Below are 19,202 nucleotides of genomic sequence, written 5' to 3' on the forward strand. Positions count from 1 at the left end.
ATGGGGGTTGGAGGCATGTTTATTTTTACATGATAAAGAAAAACTTTGATAAACAATGACCCCGCCATGTTGATCTGAGTCTTGCTGTTGGAAAACCACATTAGTGTCAGACCATTCGGCTGACACCAAATGCACCTCCCCCCGGCATTACTCCAATTTATTCTAATGTCGGTGCCTTCAGCCTTACCACTCAAACGAACACAATAGACAAAGTTGTGCCTGGGGTTCGTTCAGTTCGATTGAATGTCTGCTACGTTACGTCACGGTTTGTACTGAACGGCACGTTTCCTCAGAACGCCCTTCAACGTTCTTGAACAGACTTTGAGGTACGTTTGATGGGTATGGTTTTAAAGCAGGGAGTGACGTATTTAAAGTGCCGTTCCCCAACCCACCATCTCTCCGTTTTGAACTGGTCGTTAAGAACCGCACCTTGTCCCTTTAATTGAACGTTGCAGTACATTTTTCGGTACTGAACGCATCCCTGTTGTTCATGCGAATCTACCTTCTCATTGGCTAGAATGTCTGCCAAGGCGGAAGCCATTCGGGATGAGGCGTTGTTGTTAGAGCTTTCTCGAGTCAAACAGTCTCAGCATAGAATTGAACAATAATAAAACAAATCAGAAGTCTGATCCTTGAAGTTTACGAGTTTAATATGGATACGAAGGAAGAGCCTGTTGCACAACGGTAAGACATTTATAAATGAGTTATACATGTGCGTTTTTGGTTTCAATTAAACATCGTCGACATATTCCAAGTGGTCTCGTAGCCTATTGTCTGCCGACTCCAAAATAACTTGGACATTCGCACGAATGTACAGATACGAGATATCAAAAAGTAAAATCCATTTTTTTCAAGTCTTCTCCCAGGGGTGTCATGCACCCAAATCCGAGGGGGCACAAAGTATGTGCATTTTCAAACACCTGAAACTGTTTTTTTTTCTGCAATCTATGGCCCCAAATCTTGCTTGTCTTTCTGAAGTCTACCAACCTTGCCAGCAGGCATGTGTAGCACATGGGGATGTGTGAAATGTACTCGTCAGCCACTTCAGACTTTAGCTAGTTTTTAATGTGGAGCTGACTGATAAGATGTTTCAGGATGGCGGCCATGTGTGCTAGCAATGCAGAGGTCCAGAGTTCATGCCAGGTATGGTCCAAATCAGGAGGAAGTGGTACTGGCTAAGCAAGCAACATGACGTTGTTTATACATGCCAGCTAAGATATTTGGACACGTTAGCTACTCTAACTGGATTGATAGCCTGAAATGGCTTCTTGGTAGCAAGTTATGAGGTTGGGATATTGGAAACCTATCTGGGCTAGCTAAACCCAACTTGATCAAATTGTGGCTAGTAGTATTACAGAGAAATATATATATATATATATGCAGAGACACAGAGGCGTCATGCCCATATATATATATAGGAGAAATCAGAGGGGGCACTTACCCCTGTGCCCCCTATGGGCATGACGCCTCTGTGTCTCTGCATTTAGATCTTGGCAGTGGAAATTGTGCAATAACTATTAGACAACCTTATTTAAGTATATATTTTACTACATAGTTTTGGTTGAGAGATCCTTAATAGTTTAGGATAGGATTGAGCCTACTCAATTCACACATCTCAATATCATCAACTCATTTAGAGGCAGGATTAAATGAAGAGCCTAGTAAACCCTGTAAAGCGTGGAGTTGATGACGTCATTGACCTTATTCCAGGGGGGGGGGGGGGGGGGTAGAGAGGACAGGGTGGGTATCATTTGTAGAACGTTCCAACAGGAATATGTACCAAAAACGTTGTAATGTATAAGATTGCCAACAAGCAACGCATACAAAGTAGCATGGTCAATTCACCTAGCTAACTAGTTTCCGAATAGGCATCAACCCACCACGTAGCTTATTCTTCATGTTTGTCCATAGGCTCCAGAGTGAAGACAGACATTTTTCAGAATTAACGTGGCGAGTGAAAAACATAATGAAATAGCCCACTCCCTACCCGGTATCTCATTCTGCCGCTATACAACTTTGTATGCGTTGTTTGTTGGCAACCATGTTATTTACAACGTTTTTGGAACAGATTCCTGTTGGACCGTTCCACAAATTATACCCACCCGAGTGGACATATTCCATTGGTGTTCATTCATGTTTCCCAGGTCAAATTGACTCTGCCTACAGTCAGTATTGCTGTTATGACTCAAATTGCATTGCATTGGGTCATTTCACATAGGCTACCAATATGCCTGGCGGGTAAATGCTCTGACGCTGCCCAACTGCTCTATCTTAATATTGATACGCCTCGCTTTCGATCTACGGTTTTGGAACCTAAATTGTATATCGACGACAAACGATTTTCAAAAAACAACCGGTTAAAGAGAGGCCTAGTTCAGTCAATCTATATTTGGGTCGATTTACCTTAACCTTGAGATGTCTAAACTGAAGTGGTGACAATATATTTTTAGGAAATTTCAGCTTGCAGTGCAGCATTGCTGACATCGGTTTGGCTGTTTACATTCATGACATTTGACGATGCCGACTGTGGCAGAAGTAATAAATAGATTGTTGTGGATTCTGTCACCATGGACCTTGAGACACAACTCAAGTTCAGGGCAATTAGACCCAAATATAGATTTTGACTGAACTATGCCTGAACAACACATTTTATAGGGCTCTATCCTGTTCCTGTGGAGGGCTAAAACAGAGTCACACAGTTTTTTCCCACACAGTGTTGAAGTCGTCAGACAAGCTCGGTGGGTCAATATTTCATTTCAGTGATTCCCCAACATCTTGTCAACATGTGCACATAAAAATGTAACAGATATCTTATACCAATCTGTATGTGTACATGTTTATCCTTAACAAGGCTCAGGTGTCCTTGAGGTGTCAAAAATCTCGCAAATGTCAAATTGTGTAAAATATTCCCATTAATTTCTGTAATTTATGACAGTATTTGTATGGCCAAAATGGCATTCCTTGATATATACAATCATTTTTTCATGTTGTCTTGAGTGCTTGAGTTTAGGTCAATATTTGGTCAAAAACCTCTCCAAATTAGACATATTCACAAAAATATCTTGCACTCTCTTTTATAATTTCAAAAGCTAACAGTCTGGCTGAGAGGCTCCAGCTCACTCAAACACCCCTCCCCCACTCTAGGATACCAGCCACTGAGCTATGAAGATCCCAGGAGCAGAAAATGAGCTGACTCCAATAAACTGACCAATCAGCAGTCAGGGGGCTTGGCAGGCAGTGCACTCTATAACCCCTTAAACACAACAACTGTTACTTCAAAAGCAACTAGTGTATTATGGGACAGTATGGGTGAGCTGCAGTATTGCTGTGAGATAGGAATGTGACGTCATAGCCTATTTAATCTCAGAGCCTATACAAGACATGTGATAGAAACACAATCCTCTATTGACAAACAAAATATTATTTTGCATAGTGTGGGCTGTCGTATTTACTTTTAAATTGTTTGAATAATTGAATAACAATCAATCATGCAGAATGCGCGGCCAGTGTTGGAGAAATGCAGAAAACCGCTCATCTGTAGGCCAAACCGTTCAAAACTAAAGACCTGGGCTGCAAATCAAGCTGCTTCACATACACCTAAATTAACTTTGCGGGACTGGGGTTGGGTTCAGGAACAGTTCTTGCGGGAGCAGGTGGGAGTCGGACAAGAAGTCAGCGGGAGCGGGTAGAGGCAGTATGAAAAGCAGCCTGAGCCGGTTGAAGAAATCAGTCCCGTACTGTACTGTATTATCTACTGTGGTGTACCTTGATGTCCAAACTTGTGAAACGTAGACTTCTATGATTGGTTCAGATTTTGTCTGGACCAACCAAATTTGGTCTTGCTTGGTAACAGAGCTCATTAAAATAATAGCCAGTATGTAGAATAATACCCAAATATGCAAAGGAGGATATTGCATATTTCAACCGTTTTGTGTACCTATTTAGGATACACCATGAAGAGAATGACACTCATATCCATAATTATGCATTTCTGTGTTGTACAGATCAGGGACCCATGATGAAATGACATTAGCGTATTTCTGTTACCAGGTGTAAATCCACGTTACTTACTGTAGTTCTGCACACAACCTTTGAATCTATTTAAAAAATGTGGTCACATAAAAAAAATGGAGGGAGATTTTATCAAAATTCTGTTTCCAAACGTTGTATCTGCACAGTTGTTCCAGTAATGTTTTTTTGTTGTTGTAACATTTTCAATGTAAATTGTTAAAGGTAGTCCTTGTGCGTAGAGTTGTATCGGTTTGTTAAACTTTGAAGTCAATGGTTTTTTGGCATACATTTTAAGTGAAAAATCTAAATTCTGTTACCATGGAAGTGCCCTTATGTTGCCTGTTTCCCAGTCTTTGAGAACACATATCTGACCATATTAAAATCAAACCGAGCACGTTCTGTCACACCCTGACCAATGAGAAACTCATTACTCTCACGTCATATTACCACAGCTGGTAAGGATCAATTACAGTTATTAAATAATCAATGATATTTTCTTTGGATACACAGATTGTGAGATGCTACGGGACTGGGAGAACTCCCGAACTGCCTCACCCGGCCTGCAGTCATACATGGAGATACACCATTACTTCTGTTTAAACGTCCTGTGAAAAGCCAGGGGGATCGAAGTGAGGGCACAATCTCAGAAGCTCTCTGAGACTATAGAGGACAGAGGGACAATGGAGGACACGGGGGGGGGTCTGTTGATTTGGCGTCAGATGCCATAAACGGGTTAACAGAGCCTGCCTGTATCCCCGTGGTGCGAGGGAGGAAGCTAAGGGGAGGAGGTAAGGGGCGATTAAGGGCTGTGGTTCAGGGAGGATCGTTTCCCTGCCCCCTCACAGACAGTGTGAGACTCGGTGAACACTTCCACTACACAAAGAGAAAACTATTTAGGAAATACATTTTTTGTTCCATCTGTTTGTATGTGTGCGTTTGAATATTTAGCTGTTTGCTTGTTCGGTTATGGAGGTGGGATAGAGTAAAGAGAGGATCAGAGACGTTTGATGAACAAGAGTAATAAACAATGTTTGAATTTTGTTTGTCTGAAGAAGGAAGTGAATATTACACTGTGGATGTTAAATATCTGGTTTGACTTTGTGTACACAATGACTGACTTCACAGAAAAAGTTTAAATGTGTGTTGAAAGGGTTCAGGGCGTTTTGTGATTTTTACTAGAATTTCACACATCGGAAAATTGGATGACATTTGTAATCATTTGCAAGGAATGTAATCATTTGCAAGAAATCACAAAGGATTTATCTTCATGAACGAACACCTCCTCAGTATGCCTTGCTCCTACACCGCCTTGGTCTGTTCTACTTCTCTTCCTGCTTCATCACTTCCTCACCACTCTCTTTTTCTCTCTCCCTCTTCCCTCTGTCCAGGTCAGATCAGCGGAAGGTGCGTTCCCGGGATGCGGCACGCTGCCGGCGGAGCCAGGAGACGGAGCTGTTCTACGAGCTGGCCCACACCCTGCCCCTCCCCCGCAGAGTCTCCGCCGACCTGGACAAGGCCGCCATCATGAGGGTGACGCTCAGCTTCCTTCGCATGCACCACCTCCGCTCAGGTGGGCTCCCATTGGCCAGTCATGTCTGTGTCCTGTGACTGAATGGTTGAGAGCTTACTTTCTTTACTACTTTCCTAGTAATAACCAACTCCCAAGATGGTGGTAGTCTAGACCCTTGAGTCGAAAAGATGGTGACATGACGTAGGACGCGTGCGTTTTCTAATGACGTGGGTTTTAATGTCATAGCAGGGGACACGAGTGAGGAGCGCGTCACAGATGGGGACGAGGACACGATGGATGGGTTCTACCCCCGGGCGCTGGCAGGTTTCATCATGGTGATGACCGAGGAGGGGGATATGATTTACCTGGGTGACAGCGTCGACAAACACCTGGGCATCCAACAGGTACATACAGGTCTTGGTAACATCAGGGTCATGGGTTTGATCTCCACTGGGGCGATCCGTATGAAAATGTATGCACTCGCTGTTGTAAGTCTCTGTGGATAAAAAGCATCTGCTTAATGCCATATAGTAGTACGATTGTAATATACAGTTCCACTGCTGTTGTGTGATTTTGTTTACAGTCCGTCTGTATCCACAAAGCTCTAATTGAGTAATAGTCAAGTAGAATGAATCCGTTATAGACTTACTAGAATGTCGACTGCAGACTCGATACAAAAAGTGGATTCTCCCACTTAACGAATGGCAATGAGTAATGTTAATAATATTCCGTTGTTAGTGCATGTTTTACCACGTTTTTATTCATGGCCTTTGATGAACAGTTTGGTTGTCCAATTGGTTAGTTTTATGTTGCATAATTGATTTAACAGTTTGAAATCATGAGGCTTTTTGGATATTTCCGTGTCTGACATGTGAGTTAAACCACACGTGGTATGTGTTCTTTATACGTGCTTCCTTTTCTTCCTTCAAAATAGGCTGTGGTCTCTGAGAGCCCTCAAGTTCTACAGAAAAAAAAACTTTTTTTCACGAGAAGTCATCCCCCCCTTCTTAGCTTATCTTTCTTTTTATTAATTCACATGCAGGCTTGTAGTACAATCATAGCCAAAAGTTTATGGTTCCCTAGATTACCCTGCAGAACAAATTTAAGAGTCTGGTTGGTTGGATTACCAAGAAAATGCAGACATCATCATGTTTGTAGGAGTTAGCAAATAGATACAAGCTACGAAGCACCAGGTGTGATATTCTCGGCTTTGCAGTGCAGCTTTTCTTAATCTGCAGTTCATGGAAAAGGCGCCTGTGTGGCATTGTATTGACATGGTTGTATTATTGTTGTTGTCCAGCTGGAGCTGCTGGGCCAGAGTGTGTATGACTTTGTCCACCCATGTGACCAAGAGGAGCTACGGGATCTCCTGGCGCCTAGGCCAGGTGAGACAAACTACCCGTTGTGTGTGTGTGTGTGTTCATCATGCACGCTCACACAGAGCTATAGGCCTAAACCCTTCTCCCCATCCCAGGTGTATTCAAGAAGAAACCAGTGCAGCAACACACAGAGATGACCTTCTTTCTTAGGATGAAGAGCACTCTGACTGTTAGAGGGCGCACTGTCAACATAAAGTCTGCCACCTGGAAGGTACGCCCCCGCGCAGACACACACAGCTGAGCCCTAAATGAGCCACTAACACCCCAAGCCCTGTACACCTGCGTATTCCACACCTGCATAGGGCGATCTTTACACTTGAAATTCACACTTGAAATGCACAACTAATGCTTGCTAGCAAAATATCTTCTAACTATACATTTGACTATCTAAGATGTGCCATATCAATTCTCTTCAGTTCTGCATTTGGTTTGCTAACTTCCTCTCTAGCTAAGTTTCTAGCTTTCAAGATTTACAGCAGAGATGATCAACCCCCTCCTTGATCAAGATCCCCGTTGTCTAATATTTGTTTTGTGCGTGCAGAAAGAGAGTACCCTTTTGAGTATAACTTTATGAGCTGGGCTGTCTGTTCTTGCCATTCGTTTATGTCCGATTGCGCTTCTTAGCATTTAGCTAGTGTCCGCTATGGAGAGAAGAGTGCATACAAAGTGCTGCTATAACGGTAATACCATGTACCCCGCTATGGTACTGGATTGATATGAAGGGAAAGGGGGATACTTAGTCAGTTGTACAACTGAAATGCATCATCCGCATTTAACCCAACCCCTCTGAATCAGAAGGTCTGAACATCTGGATATTGGCCAACCCTATTCAGGCCGTCTTTCACCATTCAGTGAGATTCAAATGTTGCTGTTACCAGTGGCGTTGCTAAGACGTTAGAGAAACACCCGAGCTATAAACATGAGATGTGTTTTCGATTCAGAAGGACAGGACACTTAATCCAGCTGAAAGGTTAGGTAGGACAGTCTGGCTGGCCTAGATATCAGGGATTTGTCTCCATTCTAATGATGAGATGTGGGGATTAACCATATCTCTCTGGTTTATGAGTCTGGTTCTCTACTTAATCCAGCCTGCCTTACTTTCTTTCCTATTGGAGTGACTATGGCTTGCCTACATCATTGGTAGCATAGATGGTGTCCCCTCACCTTCATTTCTCTTGGCTAATTTCTGCTTGGCTCAGTGTCCAGCATCAGGAGGTTGATCCGGGGGATTACAGCTTTATTTTTGTGAAATGTCTGGACTTTTTTGGGGTGTAAAAATGTTTGACCTTTTAAAAATACTATTTTCCCTAACATTAACCCCTAAACCTAACCTTAACTTAAAACTCTAAAACCTAACCCTTAAATTTTAAATATAATTGTAACAAATTTTCCTACCTTGTCAGGACGATTGGGTGAATTGTTAGACCATTGGGGTCCTGATAAATTAGGGAAAACAAGTATACACACACACACACACACACACACACAAGGCATGGGTCCATCAGTGACCATGACTGTCAGAAAGCCTTGGCCCAGTTACGCTCTGGATTCCAGTAGAGGTGTGTGTGAACAGTGTTGACTCAGCATTTGTGTTGTTGGGGTGAGTCTGTGTTCTCACTCTTGGCCGTGTTACAAGGGTGTCACATCCCATTTTCATACTGCTGTTCCTCTCCATCTCTGGTTATTTGGTCTGCGCCAGAGCTCTGGTCTGAAGTAGTGCACTATATAGGGAATAGAGCTCTGGTCTGAAGTAGTGCACTATATAGGGAATAGAGCTCTGGTCTGAAGTAGTGCACTATATAGGGAATAGAGCTCTGGTCTGAAGTAGTGCACTATAGGGAATAGGCTGCCATTTGGGACAGAGCCTTCCTCTTGTATAGAAAAATCCTTACATTCCTTTATTTTCTTCTAACACGCCATGTCAAGTCCCACTGTGAATGTTGCTTAACATAGTTATGTCTGCCCTGAATTGTCTCTGCAACAGGAATGGGCAACTGGCAGGCAACCCGCGGCACAGCCCCCCTTTTTTAAAGGCCCCCGTATCAATTTCCACACAACTACAAAAAAAGCGAGCTACTGCGGCCCCTCATGATGAGTTGTGATTTTTTTTGTGCCCTTTTTGTGCCCTCATCAAATTTGCCCATCCCTGCTCTCCAACATTCACATTGGGACTAATATGGATAGTCATGGTTGTCAAACTAACCTTCCTGCACTCTGTGGCCCCTAGGTGCTGCACTGTACAGGCCACATGCGTGTGTGCTCCAGTGACGAGGACTCGTCGCCCCCTGCAGGCAGCTTCATGACGGTGCTGTGTGAGCCCATCCCCCACCCGTCTAGTGTGGAGTTCCCTCTGGACCGCAGTACCTTCCTCACTCGACACAGCATGGACCTGCGCTTCACACACTGCGAGGGCAGGTGAGGCTGAGCAGACACACACACACACACGTGGTGAATTCATTACGCCGATTCTGTTGCAAAGCGTTTAGTCTGTTGCAAAACCTTTTGTTGCAAAACCATTTAATCCAAACACTCTTCAACGTGACGTAAAAGCTGTTGCATTCTTAAATGGAAGGAGATCATTTAAATGTTCTGGTTTCCACACGTTGCCATTCCAATATGACAAGTCTGAAGTATCGGGCACAAGCTGCACATCTATAAATGATTAATTATTCCATGCTCTAAAGCAGGGTTTGCCTACCACCCTCCTGGGGGCACCTTTTGGTTTTTGCCCCAGCACTACACAGCTGATACAAATAACCAAGTCATCATCAAGCTTTGATGATTTGAATCAGCTGTGTAGTGTTAGGGGCCAAACACTAAAACGTGCCCCCAGGGGGGGCCCAGGACCGAGTTTGGGAAACCCTGGGGCTCCATCCAAATCTTTCCAGAAAGAGTCACAACTGAACAACAATTTTCATTTGAGAACAAAATGAAACTCAACAGCATTTGAAGTAAACAGTTTCAGTTGCAAAAAATTTGCAATAGAATTGGCCGTAGTGGATACAGCCATGATTAAACTAGACTGAACGCTAAACTCACTTTTAGGCTAATACACACATGCATAGCAACAGAAACATCACATACAAACACACACCCTCATACACACTCTGTAAAGGGGATTGTGAAATGAATAAAAGCAGGGGTTGGAACCGGTTCAGGGAAAAGAGTGAACTAATTAGAGGAAAGGAAACAGAACCGGAAACGAAAGTGATCTCTAGTGTTTCGAAAGAGAAAAGTTATTTTAAAATCATGAGAACCGGTTAATAATATGATTTATTTTTTAATATTTCGAAAATCAATTATATAATTCTGTTATTCAGTGATGTTCTGATGCTAGTAATAGCCTAAACACATTCCAAGTCATGCCATGATGTTCAGGACATCAAGCCACCTAAAGGTTCACCCCTCTGTCTCGATCTCTCCCTACCCGTTATATTTTGGTTCCAATCCCCTGAATAATTGAGAAGAGTAGTTGCGGTTATAGTCAATCATAAATCAATTCTGGTTCATTCAAGTTTCAACGGGAGACAACCTCCAGCATAGAAAAAGTCTGCCTGGCCTCCTCGGAGAAGGCCCTTATATCCACTATCAGCAGACAACTGTTCAGTCTTCATGGTCACTAAATCTTCTGACTCCCAACTAAGACAGTAGCCGTAGCCACTGTCGACACAGATTACCAGTAAGTATACCATCAGCACCTAAACAGGTCAAAGGTCTAAGAAGTAAAAGGATATCAGTAGTCAGTTACAACATAATTATAGACTAACAGAAGAGAACTACTTAACCAAAGATGGCGTTAACATGGGGGTACATGGCTAAATCCGGTTTCACCTCCCAGGGGAATGCCTCGGTCCACGTCTCTCCGCGTATACAATTATATTTAGAACATATCATTAACCAATCAAGTACAGAAAATCATGAATGAAATAATTTCCCACTACACACAAACAAACAGACTGCTGGAGATGGCCATCTCCATACCATGGGAAAGTTTATAACCATTGTTTGTTGCCCACTCTGAGTGGGGCTCATTACAATATCTCATAACTTAATCTGCTGGGGTAAATGAATTATTGTATACCAATCCCTCTTGCAAAACTACCATACTGCATCATCGATGGGTTGTTGACTACATGCTGACCTCTGACCCCCCTCCTTTATCCACTGTGTTGCCAGGGTGGCAGAGCTAGTGGGATACGAGCCAGAAGATCTGATTGGCAAATCTGCCTACGAATTCCATCATGCCCTGGACACGGATCATGTGACCAAGAGCCTGCACATCCGTGAGTCTCTGAGAGCAGGGTGTGTGTGGATTGTAGGTGGAAGGGGGCATGCTAAAACATTGGTTTCACCGAGCTAGTCTCCTTTGTAACATTATCATGTGACATATAACAGTTCCGTGAGAGTCAGTGTAACACTGTAAGGCGTTATGCCGGTGAGTGATACATAAGTAAAATGACACTGTGCGAGTACTGGGGACGACGTTTTGTTGTGACAGCTGTTGTCAGGCAGACTTGCTACTGCTCAGCCTTTCCTCCTGGGTATCTGGGAAGCAGACTGAACAGTGAGGACAGAGGATTGGACAAATACAACTACTGCTAGACTGCGTGAATACATGGGGTTTCTCAATTTGCGTACTACCGTGAGAAGCGCTTACACTCTCCCCTACTGTATTGCCTCACGCTGCACCTCGCATTCACTGAAACCTTCTTTCAGCCAGCAAAAATAGAGACGTGACCACACAGGTAAAAATGACCTAAAAGTAATGTTGTGCAAGTTAGATGGCAATTATTTGTGGGTAGCTAGCTAACAATTGTATTACTTCAACAGTATTTAACATGAGATCATCTCTAATCTTTACAGGAATGTGGTTCTGAATATAAACAGCAACACCTCCGCCATGGGCATTTCTATATTTTCTATAGATGTTATAACCTTGTATTGCTACCACTGTATCGTCAAAGGTATTATCTAAGTGAGTTTCAGAGATAGTCAAAATATGAATGTCATCTGTTACTAGCAAATTATTGATTTCATAAACCTTGATTCTTAAGCTACATATGTTAACGTGGGCAATTCTGAGCACTTTTCTTTTGGGACGCTTACTTGTTTTCATTGCTTTACAGGGAAGCTTAGCAGAAGTAGATATGCTCTGGTTATTTATGTCAGTGCAGGGTGAGCTGCACACAGTGGACTTCCTCCTAGGGCACACTGCCTCAGTGCTAACAGTATAAATTGGGTTCATAGGTACATGATTACTGCATACAATAGCTGTTGGATCAGCAGAGACATTTAGGGTAGTTAGAGGGACATAAATTAGGTTACTTACATTTTGTCTACCAACACCCCTGGTGTAATGTCCATTTGCTAAAGCATTATGACAACTCTGCGACACAATGGTAGGGATTAACTGAGCTGGACTTGGGTCATTGATAAGTCATTGTCTCAACGCAGCCTTATAATGCTATGAAAGGATCCAGGAATGTATTTCTAGGTGGTGCAAAGATCTTGTCATATTCAGTAAATGATTTGGATGGATCCCATCCTCCTTATAAAATGTGTTTGGTTTCTGAAAGGTATCGTAATTGTCAACAAAAGTTACACACATTGAGCTGCAATAATCACGTAGCCAGTTGTGAAGAGAGAGAATCCTGCTGAAGCGTTTCAGAGAGGCCACGGGGCCAGATGTGACGGGTCTTCTATTAGTGTCTAGCAGAGAGTCAGTCAGCTCTTTTAAAATCCAGTTTCAACTGTTCAGAGCTGCCCTTCATAATGTCATTAAAACCCACATGGACTCCTGACGTAGGACATTCGGGAGCAGTTTAGTAATGTCATTTACTCCACCTCCGGGAAAGGACATTGCTTTATGAGCCCTGAACAGCCTTTTAAGGGTGCTATGGTGAAGTGGTCAACTTGAAGTGTGCCTGTGGGTGTGTGCGCGTGTTTGTCTGTGTACATTGATATGTCCACTGTCCCCCCCCCCATCCCAGTTCTATCTAAAGGCCAGGTGTGCACCAGCCAATACCGTTTTCTGGCTAAGAGTGGGGGCTTCGTGTGGGCAGAGACCCAGGCTACAGTCATCTACAACAACAAGACCTCTCAACCAGAGGCTGTGGTCTGTCTTAACTTTATCCTCAGGTAATGTCCCACCACCTCTACTCTCATCTCCTTTTTCATGACACATACGTTCACCCCTTTCCATTCTCCATACCCTACATAATCTCTCTCTCTCTCTCTCACTCTCACACACACACACACACACACACACACACACACACACACACACAGTGTGGTGGAGCAGGCAGATGTGGTGTTCTCAGTAGAGCAGACTGGCTGTGGGCTGAAGAGTGATCCTGTCTCTGAGGCCTCAGAGGAGACTTTGTGTGACAGTGACAACAGCAGCAGTGGAGAGCTCTTCCAACAGCTGAAGGAGAACCCAGAGGACCTCCTCCAACTGGCCCCTGTCTCCGGAGACCCCATCGTACCCCTCACAGGTCATCCTCACACTTTAATTCACACCGTAGTACTGTACCATCTTGTGGTTAGTGTCTCCCCTGAGGTTGGGAGTTTGATCCCCGGGTCGAGTACCAAAAGATTCTAGTGTACTAGTAGATCAAGCAGCAGCCTCCTGCCCTATGTGCCATTCTGGCTGAGACAGGGCTGGCTTACTACATATTCATTCACTGTCATAAGTGCTCAAAAGACTGTTTATGTTTGCGGCTTGTGTTCCTGCAGACTTTGCGGAGCTGTCGTTCAGCCTTCCATCAAGCCCTGACTCCGCCCCAGTTTTCCCACAGGACCTGTGCACCCCCGAGCTGTGGACGCTCCTCTCACCCATATTCGACAAGCCCACCTCATCATCACCAACACCAGCACTGGTAAGAACTTTAGATGATTCTTAACTGTCAGTGAGGATACAGTATCTCCTTAGAGTCTATAACAGGCGAACCCGATGTGTTCTCACTGATGAGGAGTCCACTATACATCTGTCCTCGTCAGATCCCCATTGAGGAGCTGCCAATAGAGGATGAGGTGGAGAAGTTGTTTGCCGTCTGTTCAGAAGAGGTCGTGCAGAAGGAAGACCAGCCTGAGGTACATGCAGAACACAGCCGAACACTTAATGATGAGCATAGTTCTTTCCTGTTTCTGCAATAAGTCAAACTATTTTGAGAGAGGGAAATTAGGAAGAGGGAGCCTATACCTGTGATTGAGCAGTCTGTCTCCTGTGCTGGCAGGACGTGGAAGTGGTTGATCTGGACATGCTGGCACCGTATATCTCCATGGATGATGATTTCCTGCTCAGCGTCCAGCTCCCTGGGATCCCTGACAGCCCCTCCCCAGAGCCCCCCACTGCTACCAGGAAACGGTAAAAATCTATTCTACTGACCCACTGCTGTCTGGGTCACACCAGTGAGAGAGACGAGACGCCTGGTTGGATTGGGTGTTTGGGAGTGACAGACAGTGGTGTTGGGTGTTTGGGAGTGACAGACAGTAGTGTTGGGTGTTTGGGAGTGACAGACAGTGGTGTTGGGTGTTTTGGAGTGACAGACAGTAGTGTTGGGTGTTTGGGAGTGACAGACAGTGGTGTTGGGTGTTTTGGAGTGACAGACAGTGGTGTTTTGGAGTGACAGGCAGTGGTGTTGGGTGTTTTGGAGTGACAGACAGTGGTGTTGGGTGTTTGGGAGTGTTGGGTGTTTGGGAGTGACAGACAGTGGTGTTGGGTGTTTGGGAGTGACAGACAGTGGTGTTGGGTGTTTGGGAGTGACAGACAGTGGTGTTGGGTGTTTTGGAGTGACAGACAGTAGTGTTGGGTGTTTGGGAGTGACAGACAGTGGTGTTGGGTGTTTTGGAGTGACAGACAGTGGTGTTTTGGAGTGACAGACAGTGGTGTTTTGGAGTGACAGACAGTGGTGTTTTGGAGTGACAGGCAGTGGTGTTGGGTGTTTTGGAGTGACAGACAGTGGTGTTGGGTGTTTGGGAGTGACAGACAGTGGTGTTGGGTGTTTGGGAGTGACAGACAGTGGTGTTGGGTGTTTGGGAGTGACAGACAGTGGTGTTGGGTGTTTGGGAGTGACAGACAGTGGTGTTGGGTGTTTGGGAGTGAAAGTGTTGCTGAATGTTAATGTTCCTAACTGTAACTTCCACAGGAGCCATGAGCAGGATGAAGACATGCAATCTCAGCTGATGAGTCAGGACAAGAGACCGAGACACTCTGTGTCCCCCATCGAGCACGAACTGCTTCTCAGCTACACCCTACTGGTGAGGAGGGTGTTTCAGGTTGGGTGAGGAAAGGGGTTTAGGGTTGGGTGAGGAAGGGGGTTTAGGGTGGGGTGAGGAGGGGGTTTAGGGTGGGAGTTGGGGAGAGTGTATGAAATTACTTAATGAACAATGATGTGCTATTAAAGTTGAAACTGTGTGTGTGTTTCAGGACTGCCTGGAGGATACAGAGAGCCCAGAGTTGGAGCTGGGGCCACACCCCCACAGGCGGAGTCAACTGCTGACGGACAGAGACCCCATCCTCGGGGAAGCCCAGGGACGATGTGACACCGCAGGTACAAACACATGGACACACGTCATGGTACTACTGTATCTTAGGCAAATATTTAGGCTTCATGTGTGGCATTTGCATACCGTACCTACCAAATGCACTCTTGCTAATATCTACTGAAATAGGTGATGACCAATCCAACTCAGTTCTCTTCTTCCCCTTCTCTCTCATTTTCTCCCCCAGCCTTGATGAGGGACCTCTTCTTGTCCCGCCCACCTGACACCCTGACCTCCTCTCTGACTTGAGGAAGCAGCTGCCAATCATCCCCTGCCAGCTGCGAAGTTCTGAGATCACAGCGCCTCAACAGCATTCACACACTCCCCAACCAGACGCGCGCATTCTCTCTGCCAGCGCCTCCAACTCAGAGACTTCGTCACGCTGGCCAACTATGTCCACAACAACAGCCTGCTATGGTTTTCTGCGAGGTTGCCTGTAGCTTAAACCTTGTTCCTCTTCTTCTCTCCACTCTTGTATGTCTCATGTTCTAGGGGGTAGGTGGCAGTACTAGGTTTAGCCCCCCCCACCTCTCATTCAGGGTTGATAAAGGTGTTCTCCTCAGTTCTTGCGAACACTTGTAGACTTTAGTCTAAACACTACACTTGACCCAATGGTGCTTCCGAGGTCAGAACAGACTCAAACAACACACGCACAAATCAAGCCTAAGACACACACGTTCAGTAAATCTGAGAGTGGTGTTTTAGGACACAGCGACGACCCTTCAGTTGGTGTACTCTTCTTCAGTACGGTATGTGGACCTGGCAGTCTGTACGGGACCTTTGGGTTTATTATTATGATATTATTTTGTAACGGAAACGCACAACGGTTATAAGATATTCCAATATTACCTCAGAACGATCGTCTATGGGTCATTTTTTTATAAGGAAGGATCAAATGAATGACTAACATCCCAAGCCATTGCTATTGAGTAGTTGGGTGCAGTACTCAGGCAGTTGTTACCTCAACAGATCAGCTGTATGCAGTGTACTCGACTGCCATCTCTTTCCAACCAAACAGACTAATTATTTCAGTGGCATCTTTTTACTTGGTATTTTTTATATACTTTACATGCAAACTTTAGAAAAAAAACATGTATTAAATGAATGTTTTGTCTGCTCGCTTATGGACGACTATTGTATAAACAGCAATGGTTTTGTTGCTTTTATCATGTATTTTTAGGTGGTGCAAAGATCTTGTCATATTCAAGCAGAAATGATTTCTTTTCGGAATGTGGTTGCTGTTTTGTAAATTCAGTGGATAAAATATCTGATATCTGCCTTTTGCGCATTCATTTCACGTACTGTAGAAATGATTACTTAACATCTTATCAATTACTCCCACGTTGTCATTATTATGAATCTATCGTTTAAAGAATACGAAAGAGATAGAAAGATAACTGGTTTGAAGCACACATAGGATTTATTTTACCTGCATGAGTATTGCATTTGCAATAATGAAATGATATACCATGGAGGCATTAGGTTCATCTCTATAGATTCATCAGAATGTGTTAAGTATCGTTTGTCTACCCAGTACGATGAAAGAAGCAACGTATCCTTGTCACCTGTACGCTCTGTAGTGTAAACCTTGAACCTCCATATATCTGAGAGTATTACGTTTTTGCGGTGCCATTTGAGCTTCTTCTTTTATTTTTAAGAATTTACTTTTCTTTTCATTACAAAATAATCTTCAATAGCAGGGTGACATGGGGTTAAACCCCCTCCCCACCTCCAACCACTTTAAATGACTCCAATAAAATGATTGAAGTACATTGATTTAATATTTTGTAATAAACAGTGATGTAATCTAATGAAGTTAGATCTATACACTTTTAAAAATATATATATATTCTAATAGGGGAGCCAAAAGAGAATTTCTCTCTAATCAAGTGGATTATTTATCCGTTTTTAATCAAGTAGTACAATTTATAGTGAGTATGTTTGGCAAAAAATGGAATTATGCCCACCTATTTCCCTTCGAAATGTGTTAACCTGCGAATAGCACATAGTCTTACCCCAACCTAACCTATAATGATGTAGGTCTACCAACATTTGTAGTTATGTCATTTACATAACACAATACTTCTGTTTATAAATTTGGCTTTTATCATAACTTTCATTTTCAAAGACTAGTGTTTATCTGTACTGTTTTGCATTGTTTTATTCACTGAATAAACTGAAATGGATATAAATGTACTTTTTATTCCAGAGTATGTAATATAAAGAAATACTGCCATCTTCTGTTGTTTATGGTAGATTCATGTTTTCGTAGTGCAGGTTGCTGCCTGACTTCAGATTGCAGCTTGTTTCTTTACTTGATATTTAATAATATGCTCCTTTGTTTCCCCGAAAAAAACCCAAGCTAATCTCGGAAACCCAGAACTAAAAAATCTCAGTTATGTTACATACGTCTGTCAACGAGAGATTAGGTTACTTCTGACCTAGTTTTATTCAGTTAATGTAAAGTTTATGCAGGGGCGAGATTATGCAGTACCCCCAGACTAGTTCTAAATTGTGTAACGGTGTAGTCGACACATTAGTCGCTCTAAGCACAGCACACCATGTGTAAATGGCATCTCCTTTAAGTTTGTCGGTGCCAAATAAATTGAACATGTCATGAACATAACACCCATATGTATAATGGCCACAATATTTCACAATAGTTACAAATGAACTGGCACTTTAGAGTAGAGGTGTCAAACATACGGCCCGCGGGCCAGATCCGGCCCACGAGGGGTCCAATCCAGCCCGCAGTATGTCATTTTTTGGGGTTGGGGGAAGCAAACTCCATATACTTTAAAATTACTAAAACCAAATCTAAACTGTGTAAAATGATAATGGACCTACATTCATAGTTTCTTGACTGTGTCCAGTTCACTAATAATCACAGAAATGAAGCTAGACAGTCAGGGAGCATCGGAAGTTACAAATACGATCAATATAGGACAATATTTTTGCTAATTTTAACGTGGCGAGGAAATAGTAAAAATGTTCAGCACGACTTTCCGGACCGCGTTGAAGACCGAATGTGCCCCCCCCCAAAAAAAAACAACCTGTACATATCACTTCCTGCTTGAAACTGTTTGATGGGGAAACAACCATAATGCACCAACTCTGTTTTGTCAATGGGTCTCTCCATTCACTAACTACAACCTCAAATCAGGGCTGAACACACAGTAGTTTCTCAACTGATTTCAGTAAATAGGTCAGAATAGTAGTTCTGCATTCCTCATAAGCGGATGTTGTACTTCTCCATTTGGACACAGTTAGCAGTTAAAGTGAGTCTACTCCACTTCCCTCACAGTGCCTTTCCCTGGCCATCCTGTTTGTACAAAGTTCTGTGTAACATAACGGAAGAATGAGTTGGTCAGAATGTCAGATCCCATGTTACAACTTGGCTAAAACTATCCTTTTTATATCATGGATGGTCAGTCCTGCCTATGAATTTGAGAGTGGTTACATTTCTCATGCCCATCCTTCAGCTTTTTACTGAAACGGGTGACTTATTGTTTCAACTGCTGATTGCCGCTTTAAGCTGAAATTCTCACATAGAACTTAACTATTCAACATGAGCTGGTTATTACACTAGCTCTGTCTGTGCAGTGTTCCAAATAGTGCCCTATTCCCTACTTTCTAAAAATGTATTTTACCCCCTTTTTGTGGTATCCAGTTGGTAGTAGTTACTGTCTTGTCTCATCGCTGTGACTCCCGTACGGACTCGGGAGAGGCGAAGGTCGAGAACCACGCGTCCTCGGAAA

At 43.5% G+C, this 19,202-nt stretch overlaps 1 protein-coding gene across 2 annotated transcripts; it reads left to right on the top strand.

Moving 5' to 3' along the window:
* Positions 1 to 536: 536 nt before the first annotated feature.
* Positions 537 to 17,685, top strand: LOC135546253 (hypoxia-inducible factor 1-alpha-like). 2 transcript variants are annotated; one of them, XM_064974524.1, is made up of 15 exons: positions 537 to 684; positions 5,400 to 5,581; positions 5,768 to 5,925; positions 6,822 to 6,906; positions 6,996 to 7,111; positions 9,128 to 9,315; positions 11,077 to 11,183; positions 12,891 to 13,038; positions 13,189 to 13,394; positions 13,636 to 13,778; positions 13,900 to 13,992; positions 14,136 to 14,266; positions 15,048 to 15,159; positions 15,329 to 15,452; positions 15,632 to 17,685. In XM_064974524.1, exons 1-15 carry the CDS (start codon positions 653 to 655, stop codon positions 15,691 to 15,693), a joined length of 1,887 nt encoding a protein of 628 aa, XP_064830596.1. In that variant the 5' UTR covers positions 537 to 652; the 3' UTR covers positions 15,694 to 17,685. The 2 variants fall into 2 exon arrangements, with proteins under 2 accessions (XP_064830596.1, XP_064830597.1); XM_064974525.1 differs by having other exon boundaries at positions 5,771 to 5,925.
* Positions 17,686 to 19,202: the final 1,517 nt, after the last annotated feature.

The sequence above is a fragment of the Oncorhynchus masou genome, chromosome 9, assembly GCF_036934945.1.
Source record: "Oncorhynchus masou masou isolate Uvic2021 chromosome 9, UVic_Omas_1.1, whole genome shotgun sequence".
Taxonomy (NCBI): domain Eukaryota; kingdom Metazoa; phylum Chordata; class Actinopteri; order Salmoniformes; family Salmonidae; genus Oncorhynchus; species Oncorhynchus masou.

Excerpts from the sequence above, each read along its gene's own strand:
- LOC135546253 (XM_064974524.1), top strand. The coding sequence starts at position 653 with ATGGATACGAAGGAAGAGCCTGTTGCACAACG. Across the intron at positions 5,582-5,767 it reads CATGCACCACCTCCGCTCAG|CAGGGGACACGAGTGAGGAG; the intron begins GTGGGCTCCCAT and ends TTAATGTCATAG. Across the intron at positions 14,267-15,047 it reads CCCACTGCTACCAGGAAACG|GAGCCATGAGCAGGATGAAG; the intron begins GTAAAAATCTAT and ends TAACTTCCACAG.